This window comes from Danio rerio, chromosome 16 (assembly GCF_052040795.2).
Source record: "Danio rerio strain M-AB ecotype USA chromosome 16, GRCz13ab, whole genome shotgun sequence".
In the NCBI taxonomy this organism is placed as follows: Eukaryota; Metazoa; Chordata; class Actinopteri; order Cypriniformes; family Danionidae; genus Danio; species Danio rerio.
Genome location: NC_141036.1, coordinates 54,186,761 through 54,208,315, shown reverse-complemented (window position 1 = coordinate 54,208,315; position 21,555 = coordinate 54,186,761). Strand labels below are relative to the sequence as shown.

General features: G+C 36.5%; 1 protein-coding gene across 2 annotated transcripts in view; it reads left to right on the top strand.

Moving 5' to 3' along the window:
* The window catches only part of eif3ha (eukaryotic translation initiation factor 3, subunit H, a), a 117,574-nt gene that overhangs the window by 18,278 nt on the left and 77,741 nt on the right, over positions 1 to 21,555 (top strand). The window contains 1 exon segment of one of the 2 annotated variants that reach the window (NM_001003763.2): positions 6,246 to 6,402. In NM_001003763.2, coding sequence (NP_001003763.1) covers positions 6,246 to 6,402 — 157 coding nt within the window. 2 annotated transcript variants of the gene reach the window in all.

The following is a 21,555-nucleotide window of genomic DNA, read 5'->3' as shown; positions in this document are numbered from 1 at the left end:
GTAGCTTCAACAGAGGTAAATTGTATTTATTTACACAATGAAGACCGTAGTCAACATTTGAAGTGGATTACAAAAAGAATGGTGTTGAATAGTTTTAGGTAGGGTTGTCACGATTCAGTACCAATGACCTCACGGCCAATCACAGTAATTTATGTTGAGCATGTGAACGCAATGGCAAATCAGCGCTTTGAATTAAGAACCTGCCCAACAGCGCTAAAATGTAAGCGGAAAATGGACATTTTTTAAAATTCGGTATCGATTGGTACCGTATTCCAGTATCGTGACCACTAGTTTTGATTTTTATGGTGGTTTTGATCCACTTCAAATGTTTATTTTATTATATACCGTGTTTTACATTTGTTTATTTTATTACTGTACCTCAATGCTGTTAGACTGTTTAGAAATCATTAAAGCATTTCATTTGTATGTTTATGTTGACATATGGAACAATGAAGGGGGGTTGCTTGGCGATTTCCAAAAATCAAGCTTTTATTAAACTATTAGAATTACCATTATTTATCCATAACCTACTGGAGAACAAAACAGTAGTTAAAAGTAACATTGTTAACATGTTTATAATAAACATAAAAAAACAACAACATTCAACTAAAAAGCCATCAGCCTTTCAAAATGTTTTGTTTTTGCGACTCCAGGGGTGATTACGTTGTATTAAAGACACATCAATAGCGTCAGACAATGAATTTATGGCACCAGGCAAAACTTTCACACATTTATGGCACTCAAATACTGTACATTAAAAATAAATACAGGCCACAACTGAACATAGAGGATGGTCTCCAAAAATAAATGATGAATAGACTTGGGCGTATTGGTATGCGTGCAGCCGTTGTGTGCAAGGTTTATATATTTATAACCACTTTAGAGGACATTGGGGGTCGCGAGTCACTAGCATTGTCATTTTGGGGGTCGCAGGCTAAAAAGTTTGATAACTCCTTGTAGAGCTGCACAATTAATCGAAAAAAAGAGCGCGAACTCGATGCGACCCCCCCCCCCCCTCCCCCCAGACAATCTTAATCCAGCATTTCTACAATTCTGTCAATCATATTTTCAAGTTCAGAAGAGAAGGCAGCCGCACGAGTCTTTTCATTGTTTTACACACGTTGCTCAGTGACATGGACATCTCCAAATGATGTTGAATGAGTCACATACTGTATTTACAGGTATAATTCACCTAAAAATGTCATTTTTGTCTTCATATAATGATGTTCTCGCGACCGGGTAATCACACGTGATGTGAGCTGCGGACTGTGAGCTGTTATCACAGAGAGGGAGGGAGCGCCCTACGTAATGACAGACACGCGTGCGCCTACTTTAGTGAACAGAACCTGCATATGCTGTAACGGGTAATACAGTTGTAAATAATATTCTGTTTGTGGCACAGAGTGATCGTTTGGGAGCCACACGCGAAGTATGAACAGGCATTTAGCAGTCAAAATGAAACCGAAAGTGTGCACTTTAAGTGATCAAATCGCATTTTAGAGTTATGATTGCAAGCATTTGATACGTGTTTTCTTTCATAGCGAACACACAGTTGTGCATGAAAATAAATGTTTACAGTGTCAGTATAACTACTCTAGCCTATATATTGTTGAATATAATCTAATAATGACAAATGTCTGATTTTACCAGTGAATGAAATTTCCTAATGTTGTCAATGACAGATTGCAATCTCAAACATAATAATTCAGAATTGTTACAAGTAGAATAGAATTATTTATAGAAACCAGTAGACCTAAACATAATATTATTACTAATGTTTTGTCAAATGTTTGTTTTTAACCATACCTTTATTTTAGATCTACAGAATCGTGAGAAAATCGTGATCTTTATCTTAAGCAAAAAAACTTGCGATTCTCATTTTAGCCAGAATCGTGCAGCTCTAACTCCTGGTGTAGAGAACCTTTGAGATGTCCTGAAATGCAAGATTTGCATCTTAGATATGCAGTTGACAAATCTGAAAACTGTGATGGGATCATGTCAATATAGAAAACCTCTTCAAAATGTTTCCAGCACCTTCTAATAAAGTGGCTGCTGAGTGTGTTTTTCATAAACCCCAGTCAGAGCACAATGGATTGCAGCAGAATACAGGGCTTTTGAGCCATTCTTCTAAATAGTTCTCCATACTTGCAAATTATTGCTTTCACTTTCAAATGTGAGAGTGTGATTATAGTCAGTCGGTATATTACTGTGTCCTTCTGCTTTAGTGAGAGAATATAAATGTTCAAGGGCTATGAATGGAATCAAAGGGCATAAAATCTTTTGATTTAGTGTATTTATTAAAAAAACAGAACTCTATAGCAGTGATTTCCATGTTGGAATTGGATTGGCCACTCTTATCTACTGAACTAACGGTAAATATGTGCCTTCCATCTGGTTTTTACAGCATCAGTACACTCTAAATGCATCTCCTACCTCACTGCACCATATGAAATTACAGATGTACTGATGCATTCAGTTCCCCTACAGATATTGGCGATTTGAAATGCTCTGTCCCTTCGGAGAAAATAAAAATGAACGTATCCCATCATGCCTTGGGTGGAGTGAGCTGGCACTCTCAACGGGATCGAAGATGTCTTCTTGCTGCTCTAGGACTGGATTAAAAAAAAAAAACAGTAGATTGGTATTCAGAGAGGCTGTACAGACAGCGTAATTAGACAGTGAGTGTATTTGTTCTTCCATTAACCTCAGGTCTTTCTCCATCTTTTTCTGCTCTGAGTGCTTGCAAAGTACCATGTTAAAATGGAGGACTATCTTCTGTTTAGCTCTCCAGCTCTTATTGTAAAACAGCATGCCTCACTTGTGGCTATTTTGAATGCTGATAGATTGATCGTTTTCATCTCTCGTCGGTCTTGAAAACTCGATGGTTGCACACATAAATGTTCTCTTGAGACTTGTCTAATGCACAAACCGAATCATGGAATTAACGTCAGGGAAATTTGATGGCATGTGTCGGCTGAGATGGATTGTAGTTTACTTTGTTTTAATTAAACATAATAATGGATTGCAAATTTATTTTTAGTGGAGAGACATGCCTGGTGGGGGCTTGGAAATTCAGAGCTTTCAAGCAAAACTGGAGGTGTTTTATTTTATTTTAATTTCAGACTAGCGGAAAGAAACATTCAGTGTGCACATTTATTTTATTATGTATTCTCACTGTCCACTTTATTAGGTACACCTTACTAGTACCGGGCTAGATCACTTTTGCCTTCAGAACTGCCTTAATCCTTCATGGCATAGATTCAACAAGTTAATGGATATTCCTCAGATTTTGGTCCATATTGACATGATGGCATCACACAGTTGCTGCAGATTTGCCAGCTGCACATACTTGATGGATAGATCTCCTGTTCCATCACATCCCAAAGGTGCTCTATTGGATTGAGATCTGGTGACTATGGAGGCCATTTGAGTACAGTGAACTCATTGTCATGTTCAAGAAAGCAGTCAGATTATTCTCGCTTTGACATATCAGAAGATCGGTACACTGTCGTCATAAAGGGGTGGACATGGTCAGCAACAATACTCAGGTAGGCTGTGGCATTGATACTATGCTCAATTGGTACTAATGGGCCCAAAGTGTGCCAAGAAAATATCCCCAACACCATTACACCACCACCACCACCACCAACCTGAACCAACGATACAAGGATGGATAAACCCATGCTTTTATGTTGTTGATGCAAAACATCAGACCAGACAATGTTTTTCTAATCTTCCATTGTCCAGTTTTAGTGAGCCTATGCGAATTGTAGCCTCAGTTTCCTGTTCTTAGCTGACAGGAGTGGCACTCGGTGTGGTCTTCTGCTGCTGTAGCCCATCCGCCTCAAGGTTGGACGTGTTGTGCATTCAAAGATGCTTTTCTGCAGTCCTCGGTTGTAGCGTGTGGTTATTTGAGTTACTGTTGTCTTTCTATCAGCTGGAAGCAGTCTGGCCATTCTCCTCTGACCTCTGGCATCAACAAGACATTTGTGCCAACAGAACTGCCGCTCACTTTTCTATTTTCTGACCATTCTCTGTAAACCCTAGAGATGCTTGTGCATAAAAATCCCAGTAGATTTCTGGAATACTTAGACCAGCCTGTCTGGCACCAACAACCATGCCACGTTCAAAATCACTTAAATCACCTTTCTCATTCTGATACTCTGGATGAATCACAGCAGATCGTCTTGACCATGTCTACATGCCCAAATGCATTGAGTTGCCTGATTCCTAATTGCCTTATTAGGAATTTGCGGTAACGAGCAGTTGGACATAATAAATTTGCCACAAATGAAGTGGCAGGTGAGTGTATATATAGTTTACGTTGCCATAAATATACACTTCAGTAGCATTACCATGCATGAAACTTATTTTATGAGCATGAAGGTTTTTTTCCATAGTGCTGCTTAATATATTAATCTTTCCTGTTTTTCTGCCTTTTGACTGTTTATTTATTTACTCAAGGAGGGATAAAGGTTTTACAGAAGGGATTTTAGATCTTTTTAACTTCGTCAACAAGAATTTACCTGGCTTTATCTAGTGTTCAATTTTCTGTTTAGGGTATTTATGCAAATTTGTTTTTAAATTGATAATGCCTCCTTTACACACACACACACACACACACACACACACACACACACACACACACACACACACACACACACACACACACACACACACACACACACACACACAAGCTTCCTCTGTCAAAATTGAGGGATCAAGGGTATGTCCATGTAAGCTTCTCTCGTTCACTTGAAGTGGAATGCACTTCAAAATGAAGTTGGGGATTCCCCCGAGGGGCTAAGGAAAGGGAAATTTAGAAGTATGTTTAAAAGTGGACTGAAACACAGCACTTTGATTTTTGTTGTAGACATGTCAAGAAACTGTTTCCTGCAGTTTAAAGTCAACAGTTTGCATGCAGGACTCAGGATGTAATTGATATAGTAAAATCAACGCCATTGTTACTGTTTATCCCTGTGTTTACAACTGGGGGAACTTGGAAATGTTAATGGATGGATGTGATGTTTTATTCTGACACAAGCTGCCCGTGGGCAACCAATTAAAACAGACTAGGCTTTTCAACCAATCAAAACAGAAGAGGCTTTTGAAAAGGTGGAGCTTAGAAAGTCCAGATTCTTGGTGCTGCAATACTGGGATATATGGGATTGGTACTGCGAAAATGTACAACATTAAGTTACGAAAACAATATTTCTTACATTGTAACGTAAACTACCTCTCTCTGGTTCGTGGGTGCCCACCCGATTTCAGAAGACATGTTCACACTAGCTTAACTTATCATACTCGGATGTCAAACAAACTCGGGTGCGGAATGCAGTGCTAGTTTGAAAGCACTCTTAAGTGTAAATAAAATTGTTGCCTTGTTTTCTTGAGTTTGTAAAATATGTATTTAATTGTGTGTTGTAACTTGTAATTACTCTATGCGGCATATAATCGATTATCTATTATAGATCAGTGCTTGTACTGCATCTCTCAGGTTAAATCTTTATCAGGCAGTTCACATAGTGTGTCCAAAACCACGTTAAAACACTGCACGTGGCTCCTTTATCAATTTAAATGCATTTTTTTTTTTTTTTTGCGCGCGGTCAATTTTCAGAATAGTTCAACTTTTGCTGCTGTATGGATCAATGCGGAATGCGTGTTATTACTTGGGGTCAGGGTTAAGAGTAGAGTAATATGGTGGTGTTAAAATGGACCAACGGTTTTATTCACGTCACCACCTACTACAGTTTATCATCACATTGTAACCAATCGAATGTTTAGTATCTGACGTGCCACGTAATATTCAAGACGCTTCTCGTTTAATTTTAATTTGATGCGCTTTGTTTTATCCACTCCCACTGGCAGAGTGTTGATAAAAAAAAAAATGCTATTGGATGTTTTTTTTTTTAAAGGGGTGGAGCTACTCTGTCCCACTCTGTTTCAGTTGGGATTACATTGAACATTCAATAAAAATGCATAAATCAAAGCATTTAATAGGATCTTTGAAAACGTCAGACAAAAATTGTGTTGTAAGCAAACGGATACCTGCTTACTCATTGCAAATCTTTATGCAATAAACTTCTATAAATCTTATTTTCTTCTCGCTTCACTCCTGCAAAGGTGTCACTTTAAATGCCTTTAGGGTGAAAAATTGCATCATATATTATTCAGCTTGCTTCGCCGGACACAAATTCGGTTTCGCAAGGAAAGTTTCCTGAATGTGTGTTTTTGTGCATCTGCAGGTGGTGTTGAAGATCATTAAGCACTACCAGGAGGAGGGCCAGGGCAGCGAGGTGGTTCAGGGTGTTCTGCTCGGCCTGGTGGTTGAAGACCGTCTGGAGATCACAAACTGCTTCCCTTTCCCTCAGCACACCGAAGACGATGTCGAATTCGATGAAGGTGAGGCGCACGGCAATCTCCAGAGCTCCATTCTCTCTGGACGGTTAATCATTGATGATTGTGCTCGGCGCTCTGGGAAGGATTATTTGGATTTCAGGGCGAGGGAACTGTGAAAGGAAAATTGCTTTTCCCTTGTATTTTTTTCATCGCAATCACGATTCGTTTTGATTAATGGAATTTGCATTAAAATGCCCACTTTGTGTTGGAGCAACTATATTTTATGTGGCCGCAGACATCCACAACCAGCTGTGTGTGGTGTTCCTGAATTAATTAATTGCTGTTTTATACATCATTAAATCAAGACAGTGACTAAACGGTCAACTCTGATCCTCTCGTGCTGCATGAGGAAAACAAAACGGTTGATGTTTTGAAGGAATTATGCAGGAAGCAAAGCAGCGTGGCTGTAGTAGAACGCTGCACACGGTAATCACCAGAGCTGTCACTGCAAATTTACTGTTTAACGCCACTGTTTGATTCCCACAAACACTCCCATTGTAATAAATGAAGCTGTCTAAACAGAGGCTGCTCAAACTGCTGCCTGCAAGGGATACTTTTGGATTATTTAATATATTTATCTATGCTACTGCTAGTAATATTATTATTATTATTATTTTTATTATTGTATTAATATAACATTATTATTATTATTATTATTATTATTATTATTATTATTATTATTATTATTATTATTATTATTGTATTATAACATTATTATTATTATTATTGTATTAATATAACATTATTATTATTATTGTATTAATATAACAATATTATTATTATTATTATTGTTGTTGTTGTATTTTTATTGATTTTTATTGCTATTATTATAATTATTATTATTCTATATATTATAATTATTATTATTATTATTGATTTTTAAATTGCTAGTATTGTTTATTAATATTACTTTGTTATTTTTTTAAGGCTATTTATTTTTTAATTGCTATTTTTATCTATTGCTATTTTTTGTAAATGTTTTTTATTTTATGTTATTATTATTAATGTTAGTATTGTTGTTGTTGTTGTTGTTGTCGTTAATAATAATAATAATAATCTTTAAAAAAACTTTTATTATTAATATTGCTATAATTATTGTTAGTTTCAAAAGTAATACTTTTTGCTATTATTATTATTTTATTATTAATAATATTTGTAATTGCAGTTATTATTAATACCATTGCTAATATTTATTGCTTTTACGTTTTAATTGCCATTGTTTATTAACAACATACCTTTAATTCACATAATTATTTGCATTGTAGGTTTGCGTTTGGCACAATATATAATGACAATACTTCAGATTTTGTGCTATTAAGTGTGCTACATTATTGAGACCTTCTGAGCATTGTGACAATTTCTTCCAAATGTTTTTCGAATGCATCCCTTCAGGTTTTGCCAAAGACACTTCAAGTTTTATTTCTTCATCCTTTAAATCACTTTTATTCGATGCTGTTGAATGAATGAACCCATGTTCTGCATCTCACAAGCAAGCCTAAAAGCATTTAAATAAAAAAGGCTGTTTATGGCAGCAGTGATATTGATCATAATGTGTTTTGGTGCAACACAGCGATGTCTTAAACAAGGTTATCACACGTTTTTTAAAACATGGGTTCATTCAGTAGGCAACATGTAGGGGCTCTTTTGTTATCGATTGGTCACGTTTGACCACATGAGCTTTTTTTTTTTTTTTTTTTTTTGAGGTTGTTAAAAGCAAATAAGTTCAAAATGTGTAGACAAAGTATGTCTGAGAGGCAGAAATTTCTTTAATGATGACTTAAAAATCTAGTCTCATCTAATTGAAGCTTAAGTATCATTTATACATCACATATGTATTTGGAGCAGGCTGCTTGGACCTTACTGATTTGGACTTTTTTTTTGTCAGCAGATGCATTTGTCCAAAATATTTGGCATTTCTGAAATATTTTGAGGACCTGAAATTATACTGTGCATGTACACAAAATACAAGAATGTAAGTGTTTTGAAGTGAAAGATCAGTTCACCCAAGCTTGTTTGTCTTTCTTCTGTTGAACACTTGATAAAATACTTCAAAGAAAGCTGAAAACCTTCAACCATTGAATTCATAGTATTTCTTTTCCTCTTATGGAGGTAAATGGTTGCAGCTTTTCAGCTTTCTTTGAAATATCTTGTGATCATCAGAAGAACCTCATAAAGATTCAGAACTACTTGAGTAAATTTCCTCTTTTTTGGGTGAACTATCCCTTCAAATCGAATCAAGTTATTTTAACTTATACCAATTTACCTGGCTTAACTTAAAGGTACCTTTGAAACCTGATTAACTTACTCAAGTTAAAGAAGTGTTTTGCCATGAACTTGGAGGTCTGATAAAAAAAATAAAATAAAAAATCATGAATGTTTTGCTTTAACTTGAGTAGGTTAATCAGTGCATTGTTTCTCATTGTTAAGGTAATACACACCTGGACGCTTTTTGTTTGCGTTTATCGTCAGTAGATTCAAACCCAAGCAATTTTCACTGGCGTCAAGCAGAAGAGTATGCAAAATCACTTTTTGATGTTAGATGGCACTACACAACTTTAAGCTTTCGACACCCGCTTATAACACAAGAAGAGGAAGAGAGGAAGTTCACGCTTGTTGTTAAAGTTACTGGTGACTCGAACAAGCATGGATGGTTCAAGTAGCAGCTTCAGCTCTAGAGATAAAGAATTTATATATATTTTTTAAATGGCGTTTTTACGCCTGGTGTTTTGCGCGTTGGTGTGCACAATCACTTTGACGCTCTTTATTTAGCCACGAGGCGTTAAACGTCAATGGAAAGCACAAGCAAAAACGTCTTTGTGTGCACGGGCCTTTATGATTCAGTTTTTTTTCCTGCCATTTTTATTCCTTTTTTTTATCACTTTTTAACCAAATACATTAAAAAACAAATGACTTTTCTGCAGCATAAGTTGCTTTGTTTTGCTTAAAATGAATAGAATTGAATGAAACCAGAAGGCTTGAGATGAGTTACAATGGCCATTAATGCTCTTACATGGAAAAACAGGGTGGATGGGGCATAGAAATTCAGCTTTTTAATTAGTAAAAAATCAGGCAATATGACGTTTGAGTTGGAGTGGGAACTTTGGGTTACATTTTAATATTATATTAAACCCTCAGAACCTCAAACACTCATTTTTTTACACTACTTATGCATCTTGATGAATTAAATCACACTGTGAGATCTAACTAGATCTAACTAGTATTCCAGCAGCTATTTTCAGCTCTCTACTGTTTTTGCTTTCCAGCTGTAATGTCGTTCTGTCAGTGGAAGCGAGTGTTTCTTTGTTTCTGCTCTGGCCTGGTCCACCGGTAGTTGTACTTATCTGGACCTTTATCAGCTTGGCGGCATGCATCTTTGGAGTGTTTTTTCAGCTTGTATCAATATAACTGGTTTAACTTAAGATAGCATTGGCACCTGATTAATTTAAGATTGTCATTTTTTTGTGTACTAAATAGATATTTAGCATTTGGCTATCAGGGTTTCCATAGATCATGACATTTCTGGAATATCATTGAGTTTCAAAAGGTCTATTCAAGACGTTACAAGTCAGTGAATGGGTTTTCTGCTTTAATGGACAGGACAGTGGAGATTACAGACAGAAAAGTGTGGGGAGCAGAGAGAAAGGAAGGATCAGGAATCGAACTCTGGTTGCCGTGAGCACTTTAGTGATCTGTATTACGCTCTAACCACTTGGCTATTGGTGCAGACAATGTTATATATTTTTGCCACATCATGTGATATCATGAATTTCAATTTTAGTATTTTAAAATTTTGTTTCTATTCATCATACAGCATAAAGCGCTGATAAAAAAACAAGTCATGACAATAGGTTTTGCTTTAACTTGAGTAGGTTAATCAGTGTATTATATCTCAGTGTTATAGTTGGTCCAATTTTTTTCATGCTATTTTCAAACAAATACATTTAAAAACAAATATGACCTTTTTTTTCTGCAACATCAAGTAGCATAAATTGTTTTGTTTGGCGAAAAATTACTAGAAGTGAAAGAAACCAGAGAGCCTGACATGAGTTTCAATGGCCATGCTGCTCTTACATGAGCTGCGTCCCAAATCGCATACTTATGCACTATTCTACGCCATTTTGTAATATAAATAGTGCAAGTAGTGCGTTCATACTGTAAAACTCTAAAAATAATAAGTGCACTCAACGACCGCAGGTTTGTTTACGTAGCAGAAGGAGCGGAGTTATCGGGCGCACATGTTTTATACTTTATTTTGGATGGTAAAAACAAATTTCTCCTACGAAAGTGATTATAGCGCCTCCCGATGGTGAATGTGGTTATAGTCATGACAGGTTTTATTTGGTAGTTTGATCATTTATTTCACTGATTTGGCAACCGTCAAATGTCATCAGAGAAACTGTTTCACTTTCCGCTTAGTAAAAAAACGTTGTTCCATTTGGGACGACACTACATAAACATACTATGCTGTTGAGTGTGTAAGTGCATAAGTACATAGTGCATGACTGCATAGTGTATAGTGTGCCATTTGAGATGCAGCTATGGACAAAAAGTTGATGGGTCATGGAAATTCAGCTTTTTATTTCGTGTCAAATCAGGGAATATAACATTTCTTACAGTGGGAAATCTGGGTAATATTTTAAGATTATAATAAACCATCAGACTACTAACATACCTTTTTTTACACTACTTATGCATCCTGATTAATTAGATCATACTGTAAGGTCAAACTCTAGCATTCCTGCAGCTATTTTCAGCTCTTCTTCCAGCTGTAATGTCTTTCTGTCAGTGGAAGCGAGTGTTTATTAGTTTTCTGCTCTGGCCTGGTCCACCGGTGGTTGTAATTATCTCCTGGACCTTTATCGGCTTGGCGTCATGCGTCTTGGAGAGGTCAGCCCCCATCCTTGGCACTTTGACTGAGTGGATGACCTTGCTGTTAGATGCGGCTTGTTAGCAGAGTTGAACCGTTTGGCTGAGCACTAACAAGCTGCTAGCTCCAGATGTAGCAGAGCTAGGGACCAAACCAGTGATGGTGTCCAAGGACGACTGTTTAGAGCTCTCTGCTTTATCTCTTTCCAGTCTGTGCACGAAATATCACTCCCTAATGCTGCCGCGGCTTGAATCGATACGGCAGTGCCAGTTGTGTGGACACTGAGATACACTCGGTGTGATAAGAGCAGGCTTCAGCTCAGGTACTGTACATCTGCTCATATATTTACCACAGGGACGCGCGCGCTCTGTTATTTCAGAGCAGCCAATCGATCAAGCGGCTGCTTTCTTGCTGTTAAAATCTCGCAAGCTGAACATGAAAGCAGATTAGTAATTGAAGTGTTCACCGCCAGCCAAATTTCTTTGTTCTCCCCTAGTCATTTTGATATTGCGACAAATGAGACGGTCTGGTGAAGACATTTGTTCGTTTAATAGATTACATTACATTAAAGCCCTCTAGCATTGATTTTATTTGACAGACTAAGCTGGATAAATATTTGAAGTATTTTTGTCATAGAATGTTGAAATGTGCATAAATTAAAGAATTAAGTGAAGGCACCTATGAAGAAACTCCTCTATTGTAAGCTGTTTGGACAGAACTGTGTGTAGGTGTAGTGTGTCCACAGTCATACTGGGAGAAATGGAAACACAAATCTCTTTAAATTTCTTGGTTAAAAAAGGATCCAAATCCCTCCCATTTTAGGCCCACCGCAACGTGATGTATGCGGTTTCCCCGCCCACCGAATTGATTTACAGTGCGTATTAACCATCAGAGATATAGTGAGTGATCTCCATGGCTCTGACAGGCATGTGGTAATGGTGGGTGGGGAGAGCCAGCTCATTTGTATTAAAGATACAGGCAACAAAAATAAAGTCAAAACAGCTCAAATTTCCAGTTTACATAAAGATGTTATTAATCTGATGTGTATTTTGACATAAAAAGACTTAAATCTTGAAAAAGGGGTAAAATAGGTACTCTTTTAATACGCATTACCCCTTATGTTTCTATTTGCGTAAGTATTAGAGTAGTATCAGCTAATTATTATTATTTTTTGTGATTACTGTAGAACAGAGTTGGGTGTAACACGTTTCACAGTAACTCGTTACTGTATTACATGTTTGGGGAACACAGTAATGTAACATTGCATTTTAAATTTGTGTAATTTGATCACAGTTCCTAAAGTCAATGAAATTGTTACTTGCGTGACATGTAGTTTTTAGAATAGAAAAAAAATGCTGCTTTTAAATCATGTTATCCGCTACAATGGCAGTTAATCAAGCATATGCCTTTAAATTGCTGGAGAACGTGAGCTGAAATGGTTGCTGTCAAGAGTAATTGCTTCAAGTGGAAATACAGACATAACTTTGGTTTCATTGAGCGTAAAAATAAAAAAACATCGAAGTTGAATGGAAAGAATTCTACGACAATGGTTGTTGCGAGGAGGACATTGGCACCCAAAAACATGGCGGCCCAACTCAGTCTAAACAGGCTAAATTGGATTTTTGCACAGGATCGGGAGTGAAGGTATCTTCTGAATGTGAAGAGAAGCATAGCTGCTTATGGGGGCATTCACATATCGTGTCTTTTGTGCTCAAGTTTGTATTTTTAATGGAGGCGCACAATTTTCCAGTAGTAATCAGTCATTTGTAATCTATTACTTTTATAAATGAACTTACCCAACAGCTGGGAAAACATGTTAAGGACATAATAGCCAATCATAACAATTAAGAGTTACAAACTGTTAACATAATCTTAACCATGTTAAGAAAAGTAAATGCATAAGCATTTTGTTTTAAAGTGACTTCACTTTCATAAGGGGTCTAAACAGTTCTGTGGCAAAATAATATAACCATATTTATACATGGTAAAAAAAATATTATTTTATATATTATTTATATACTATTATTATTTTTTTATTTTAATCACACTTGCAGAAAACTGTAAAAACTAGACTTTGATTGACATTCTGCCTTCGTAAGTGTCATCAGAGGAAAGCCCCACCCATTAATGACTGTCTCACCCTCATTTGCATAGACAGCCATTAGTGAGCAACACTCAGTTGGTGACTCATGGGCATTTATAGGCATATATTATATTGTCCTCTTTTAAAAAGGGCACAAACAGATGAATGAATGAATGAATACAGACTTCAATCTGTTCCTGGATGGCCGCAGCTCTGCACAGTTTAGCTTTAACCCTAATTAAACAAACCAGATCAAACAGAGTCCTTCAGGCTTGATGTAAACCTACAGGTAAATATATTGAAGCAGGTTGGAACTAAACTGTGCAGGGCTGCGGCCCTTCAGGAACTGAGTTTGACACCCTTCCCTTAAAGGGTCCGATTCAAAGAGTTTTATAAAATAAAAATAAAAAAGTTTGGTATTTCAAATTGAAACTTAACATACACACTCTAGGGACAACAGAGACTTATTTTACATCTTGTAAAAAGGATAATGATAGGTCCCCTTTAAGGGCTGCTTCATATTTTCTTTCTACATGAAAATTTGAATGCATTTCACCACATTTTAATTTCATTGTTCTTCCAGGTATTGCAGCATTCTGTGAGGCATTTAATAATAAAAGCATCAGGTATTGATGTAGTCCATCACATCCATGTTTAAAGGCAATTTTATCCTGTTCCTCTTTATTCTCATTGAAAGAATTCAGACGTGTGCAACTTGCATCATGCATTGCTTTAAAGACTAAAACTGCTTCAAAGTTTCAAAGTTTTTTTGTGTACAGTATCAGCAGTCATTTTTTATCTTTTCTTGCATAAATACATTAAAGTAACTTACAATCATCATGTAATTGCATCGCATAAGGCAGTATGTACACACTTCACAGTCAGACATGCTTGTTGTACAGCTGTGATGTCTGATTATCAAATTAAACTCTGCACGGGTTTCTTTTGTGATTGCTGCTTTTGAACAACTACATATGGAAACTCTTCTGACTGATTGCCAGTTCTGGTTAATGCATAACGGACCAATTAGTGATGGGTTAAAATTAGCTCTAGCATTTTATTGTGTGTGTTCTGAATGATGTTTCATAACTTAATGCCTTATGATTCAGACAAGCATGAGGATTTATTCTAAAATTGACCCAAAATATCCTCTTTGCCTAGTGCATGATTCAAAATATCTTAATTTAAGATCACCTTACAAGGTAAAGGCTCTTATGAAGTCTGTTTTCATTCATTCATTTTCTTTTCGGCTTAGTCCCTTTATTCGTCAGTGGATAATTTGATGTGCTCCAATGTCAACGATGGCCATTTTTTACTTGAATCGGTTTGAGTGCTTTCTTACTGGTACTATAGAAAGATCAGAGTCATTGCCGTTTTAATATTATTGACTGATTTCAAAGTATTGGTACTTTGGACATCTGTACATTTAAAGAATAATGTTGTCCATGTTATATAGTTTGTCTCAACGTGAGCCGATTGTTAAGTTCTTACTAGCACACTTGCAGCTCATCAGTCATTCGATCCCATCAAACCCAATGTGTTATTTTTCTTTCTCTGTCTGTCTGTGCATGATGAGTAATGGGATGTGGATAAGTGGAGCTTCAATTGCAGCAGATTGGCCCGGCTATACGGTGACACCGAAAAATTTCTTTCGTCATCTTCTGATATTCTGTTCCTACACCTGATGTTTTCAGTGGGTGACATTTCAATTCGATTTTCTTTTTACTGTGGTACCTTTACAGCACATTTACATTTATTGAAAGAAATTATGCATTGAATTGAACCAAAATCAAAGCAGAAAGCAAAATCAAAGCAGGACAAAAAAGTACATGCCTTCGTGCAGAAATTTAGCAATTTTATTTCTTCATTTGACTTTATTCTTGTATTTATTACATCTTGGTTTAAATGCCTTATGGATATTGACTGGTTTTAACAGTGATATTCTGCGTTTGTTAGTTACTTTGACTATTTTTCTGCAGTTTTATACATTGAATCCTGATATCCAAGTGATCGCAAACAATGTTTTTTCCCTCTTTAATAAATAGTGCCATATTGATTCCATAAGTTTCCAAATTGTTCCCTAATATCGGAATAGTAGGTATGTGTCTTAGGCAATTAAAAAAAATCCCCTGTCATGGTTTTATATGCTCCATTTATTTCCCATAAAATATCCCCACAATCAGAAGGTCCAATCAGAAGGTATTGCCCCTATTTGGAACAGTCATGAATAATAATGAGGTGTGCTGACACACACTCACACTAACAAGTTGTATTGTGGATCAAATTTTTGCCAAATTATATTTAAACTCGACAAAAAAAAAAAAAAGACAACGATGTGTTTTGAAGCTAATATGTCAAAAATAAAAACAAATGATGTTCTGCATAAGCAAATAAATAGTATATGTGATCTCATGTTATTGGACTATGCCTAAGTATACCCAGATTTTCTTTATAGGGCAAATTTAATGCATGGGTATATTAGAAAGAACCTTAACATTGTAAACCAAAATATTCAACCGAATGACTAAATTTGCAATTCTTTTTGACAAGTTCTTTTGGCAAGTTGCAAGTTTGAAAGTTTTTTTTTTTTCTTTTTTTTTTTCCACATTTCTGAACTCATTGTAGCATGAGAGATTTACTAAACATTTAAAATCTATTTATATCCAGCTTATAAACCAAAAAGTCACTAGTCATGTTTCCATCCAGCATTTTTATGCGCATTTTGGATATGCACATTAAACAATTGATGAAAACGGCTAACATTTTATTCAATTAGAAAAGATGCACATAAAAACTATGGTGGAAACACTTCCAAATTCCGGACAAATTCCAGAATATAAAAAGATCTTGCGATTTTTGTTATAAGAGATCAGGTAATGATAATGTGTGCGAATGGACAAACCAGCAGGCTGAGCACACTGTAAACCATCTGAAATGTTGTTTTGGTCATTCTAAAATGCCTCACTATTTCAGTAGTTTAGTGTTATTATATTGATATCAAAACTGCAGTGTATGTGTGTGTGTTTTTTAAAACGCTTGTTAGTTATTATTTTTGGTCATTATAGTTTAGTTTGACTTCCTGTAAGCATCAAGCAGCTTTTTTTCAAGCTGAAGCACTGAATTTAATAAAATTTTCCATAGTTTTTGCCCTGATTTGAATGTTCTTCGTAAGCATTGTGTCTGGCAGACTCAAGTGGAAATATCCCTAACTAACCTGAATCCTAGGGTTCCTATTCCAAACTATTTATATCCAGCTAAGCAAAATCATTGTCAGCCAGTCAGAATCCGAAGTTTTAAAGGACTCCAATATTTAAAGTGGCAGACATCAAAACTACATTGCACTTCTAATGTATGCAAGCGCAAGTTATAGTTATCATTTATGGCCTTTACAGTTAAGCTTGACTTCCTATAATATACAAGCAGCTGAATTTAAGCTGAAGCTCTGAATTTCATTAAAATTCCTAGAGTTTTTGCCCTGATTTGTACGCAGTTCGTGAGCATTCGGTCTGGCAGACTCGTATGGAAACAGTCAGAGCAGATTGATTACAGTGGAGCTCATCCCGGGACCAGCGTGAGCATTGGGGAAAAACAGGTACCTTGTGCTTGATTATTGGTTGAATATCTGCACACATCACTGAAAGCAGTGACCCTGAACGTGATTCAGCTTTCCGGGGATCCTCTGACATCTGCTGATCCATTAAGCTCATGTGAAGGGAGGCGAGAGACGTATGAATGCGCTTCAGGTGTGCGGCGCTTTATCGATTAAGCGGACCCTACAGGGACAGGCACTGCCAGCCATGTGCACTGCTTTAGATTAGACCCACATTGTGGCCCTTAGATAAGCTTATCTGTCCCACCGCACCCCCTTTTGCATTGAATCAAACAACTTTTCCATTTAGCTTGTGCTGTTCACATGTATGCAGGTCAGGTGTTCTTACTCTTTTTCGTAATCCACTTGACCAACTTCAATTTAACTCGCTATGACATGTTTGTCAGGTCGTCTGTTCTCCTCTGATGTTGAATCATGAGCTTGAAGAACCTCTTGACATTTCAGAATTGAACAGTTTCTGCAGTGTGATGTGAGATCTTAAAATGACATGTGGGTAATTTTATAGCATGCTAATGGTATATGTAGGAAATAATTGACGATGGAATGTTGAATTATTGAATATCGGTGCCCACCATGAGGTGAAACCTTAGCCATTGCTTGGTTAAGTGGGGTTAATTTTCAATAATTTACTAGTTCTTTTTTGTACTTGTACATGTAAAGACGTTTTCTGAAAGCACTTCCTAGTATGGCATATTTAAAATCTCACATTTCACCTTCACATTTGTATTGGGGATACACAAATTATTTCGGCATCGATATCAGAATGTGATCTTAACAATAGTCACATCGCAAGCATGCACAATGTTGAGTCTGGATTATAATTCATCATTTGCATGCTGTTTTGATTCCTGTGACTGTTTAAAGACCTTACAAGCATACAGGCATAATAAATTGTACTATTTGTAACTTCAACAACGATTAATTTGAAGTTAAAGCACATGTGTGGTCTCCTTCACCATTTACTCGATCCCCCCTGGCATCTATCGTAACTAGGCAACCGTCAAGCATTTTCTGATGATGGCAAGCAAACCATTGCTGCAGCTCTGATACAAGTGTATGAAGAAAAGTAAAAAGCACTGAAGTGTTTGGATGAGCTGTGTTTGCCTGAGGTAATTAGTCTGCTGTTATTACTGAAATGTGTATGCTTCATGACAAGTGTGAAGCAGATTGGTTATACTTGCATGAATTGCAGTGCACTCGCAGCATTCTGAAAAGTTCAGGGGCCTCATGTACGAAGACTTGCGTTGAATTCATATTAAACACTGTGTACGCACAAAGCTCTAAATGTGCGTACGCAGTGTTTCTTTTTTTTCCACGCACATGCGGAATACCACGCATATTCTCTTTGTACATTCAACTTAACGTGAAACTGAGCCCACGTGCACGAGCGCAAAACCCCTCCCTGCCTCCGTCCCTTAATAAATATGGTAATGACTCCACATTGGCAAAAACAAACGAAAAAGTAATGGCAAAAGCAAGCAAGAAGAGAAACTTTGAACAGAATGTGAATTGGAGGTGCTCCTCTCGGAGGTAGACCGGAGAAAAACGGTGTTACTTTCAAGTTTGTCCTCCAGAATTAATAACAAATGAAAAAAAAATATTGTGGGAGAGTTTAGCTGACGTGGTTAACGCAGTAGGGTCTGAACATCGCACTGAGCGAATAGCAGACCTCGTTGGAATGAGCTAGTTGAGTGATTCCCGCCCATCACCGTTTGATTGACAGAGACAACATAACTAAAGAGAGCGGCAAACAACAGCGTGAGTGGCGTAGCTCGTAAAGCGCATGGCAGCATGTTTTGACACGTTCGATCATGACCTCTGTTCGAATCCAGTGTCTGAACTCATTCTTCTTCTTTCTCCACTACATATCAGATTTTGCTTATTCCAACACGAGGAAGGCAGGAAGGAACCATTAAGTGTGTATTATTTTAAGCGCATTTGAGCATCACATATTATTTGCACATTTGTTGAATGGAAATGTTTCCGATTCACATATGCAAATTCGTCTTCAGATGGCGTCTTTATAGCAATGTGCGTGCAGTCGATTGCTCCGATTAGATTGGGAAAAGCGCAAATTGCACTTTAATGTTTGGCTAGTCGACTGCATGGTAGGGAAACCTTATATACCTGTAAGACATGCAGGGGATCCTGTCCCATACAGCTGCCATTGCACAGCTCAAAGATACTTTGTAGTATACTTTGTAATTTAAAATAATTGCCTCTAGGAGTCATACAATTTCTCGTAAAAACATATGCTGGATAAGTTGGTAGTTCATTCTGCTGTGGTGACCCCAGATATATAAAGGGACTAAGCCGAAAGGAAAATGAATGAATATTTATGATGAAGACTATGCTGTTATTTTTCATTTAATTATTCAATTTGTGTACCTGAACACTGTTAGACTCTTCCTATCAAGCATAAAGCACTTTATTTCACTTTAACATTTGCTCCATTGTGTGTGTGTTTATGACTGCAGTTTGATTATTATATGCATATAATAATTTACATAAAAATATATTTATAATTCACTCCCCTATAAAATATTCCCAGTCAATCTAAATTAATGATTTCCCAAATAGAGCCGTTTATCTGGTGAAATTGTATTTATATTACAATATATATTGCAAAGAAAAAAAATCACAATGTCAAATTATGCCAAAATCATGCAGCATTAGCAGCAAGTTTTTTCTTTTCAAATTTTTTTATTTTTTATTATTGAACCACTCTAACAGAGCAATTTCACCACTTTTTGTTTAATCAAACAAAGGAACCAGTCTCTGAGAGTCTGCTATGAAATAAATTGTCAAATAAGCTGCCAACAAGGTTATTTTGAAGGAAACCATTTTGGCTGTGTGTTTAATTTATAAACAATTTGAAAGCAATTGGTATGTTAGATCTGTGAAACAATGGCAACAACAAACTACTAAAACAACCTTCTTGGACTGCCAATATTTTAAGTTCAGAATATCATAAAGTATTTTCTATGATAAACCCAGGAATGCAGTTAATGGGGCAGTTCAACCAAAAATGAAAACGTATTTTCTAAACCTTTGAGTTTCTTTGTGCTGTACACAAAATAATATATTTTTAAAGTAACCATTGAACTCTATAGTAGGAAATAAGGATGCAATGATTCTTTGTAAAAAACGCATTGTCCTATTGTTCCACCACGGTTCGGTGCGCCTTGTGATCCGCAGTTCAGAATATGCATTATTAACATTGGTTTGTTAATAAAAACAACTGGCAGCTCCGCCTTTGTGTGTTCCGATTACCTTCCACAAGCATTGCACATGCGAAGATCTGTCCAATCACCTCTTAGTATGTAATTCTGTTGCCATCACGTGTGTGCGTGTGGAGTTTCTGCGGTTTTTAACGTGGCAAGTGAAGGAGATAAAGCGCAAATGTGCAGTTGAGGCCAAATCATAGAGCATTACCGTCACTGTTTCAACAAACACTCTATAAATTCAGACAGACACAAAAACATAACGAATGCCATTTTTTGTTGTTGCAAAGATAGCCTAGATCAGTGGTCACTGACAGCCGAATTGAGGTCCGTGTCCAGACCCAGAATCGTCCCATACTACAGGTTTGTTACTTCAGTCCTGCTGCTCCTGGGTGTTCTTGTGCTTCGTGTTCACCCGATCACTCCTTTTCCTTTTGACTGACTGTTCCCGCTGAATTAAGAGAGAAGAGCTGAATGCTCTCTATTTGCTTAAGTTTCATTCACTACGATGGTGCTAGGTGAAACAGAGCTATCCGGAATCATATAGAAATCATAAATAAATAACAAAAAATTTTAAATGTAAAAATGTAATTTTAAATCATAAATAATAATGTAAACAGAAGTAATCAATACTATAAAAGTGTTCAATTATTGAGATGTGTTGACGTGATTATCTGCATAATTGAGTAGATATGTAAAATAGAATCAGGGGAAATACATTTTTTCTTAAGCAATTTGTTTGAACATACAATTTTCTTAATGTCCTACTTTTAATTAATGTGAGCGTGCAAATCTACATTCATATGCGTGAAGCTGTTTCATTGTACATTGCCGAAACAGTGACCCTAAAATCGTTATGCATACCGAACTGAGTAGATTAAACCGTTGCACCCCTAGTAGGAAAAAACGCATACTATAAAAGTCTATAGTTACAGTTTTCTAGCTTCCTTTAGTATATCTTATTGTGTTCAGAAAATAGACTAACAGTTCTGTGAAAAGTAAAGGGTCAGTAAAATCCCTCTTTGGCATTTGAGTTAATTCAAAAATTGTTGACTGATAATGTATATTAGTATTTTCGGAACAACTTTGCAGGTTGTTTACAAGAACAAACCAACATTATCCACACTAAATGAGGTTTATGTAAATGTTATAACAGTACCCCATTAATAGGTACCCTAAGGGCTTCATATTCAATAGTCACTTTTTTTTCCCCAAAAAGGAGTATTTGTGTTAAATTTTCTCCAGTTTGATTAACTCTGAGGTTTTTCGATCAAACAGCTGGAAAACCTTGAGGAGAATCAGACACCTGAACCTCCGGACACTAATGTGCCCCTTAAGGGTGAGTTAATCAGTGTGGAATCACGATCCATTT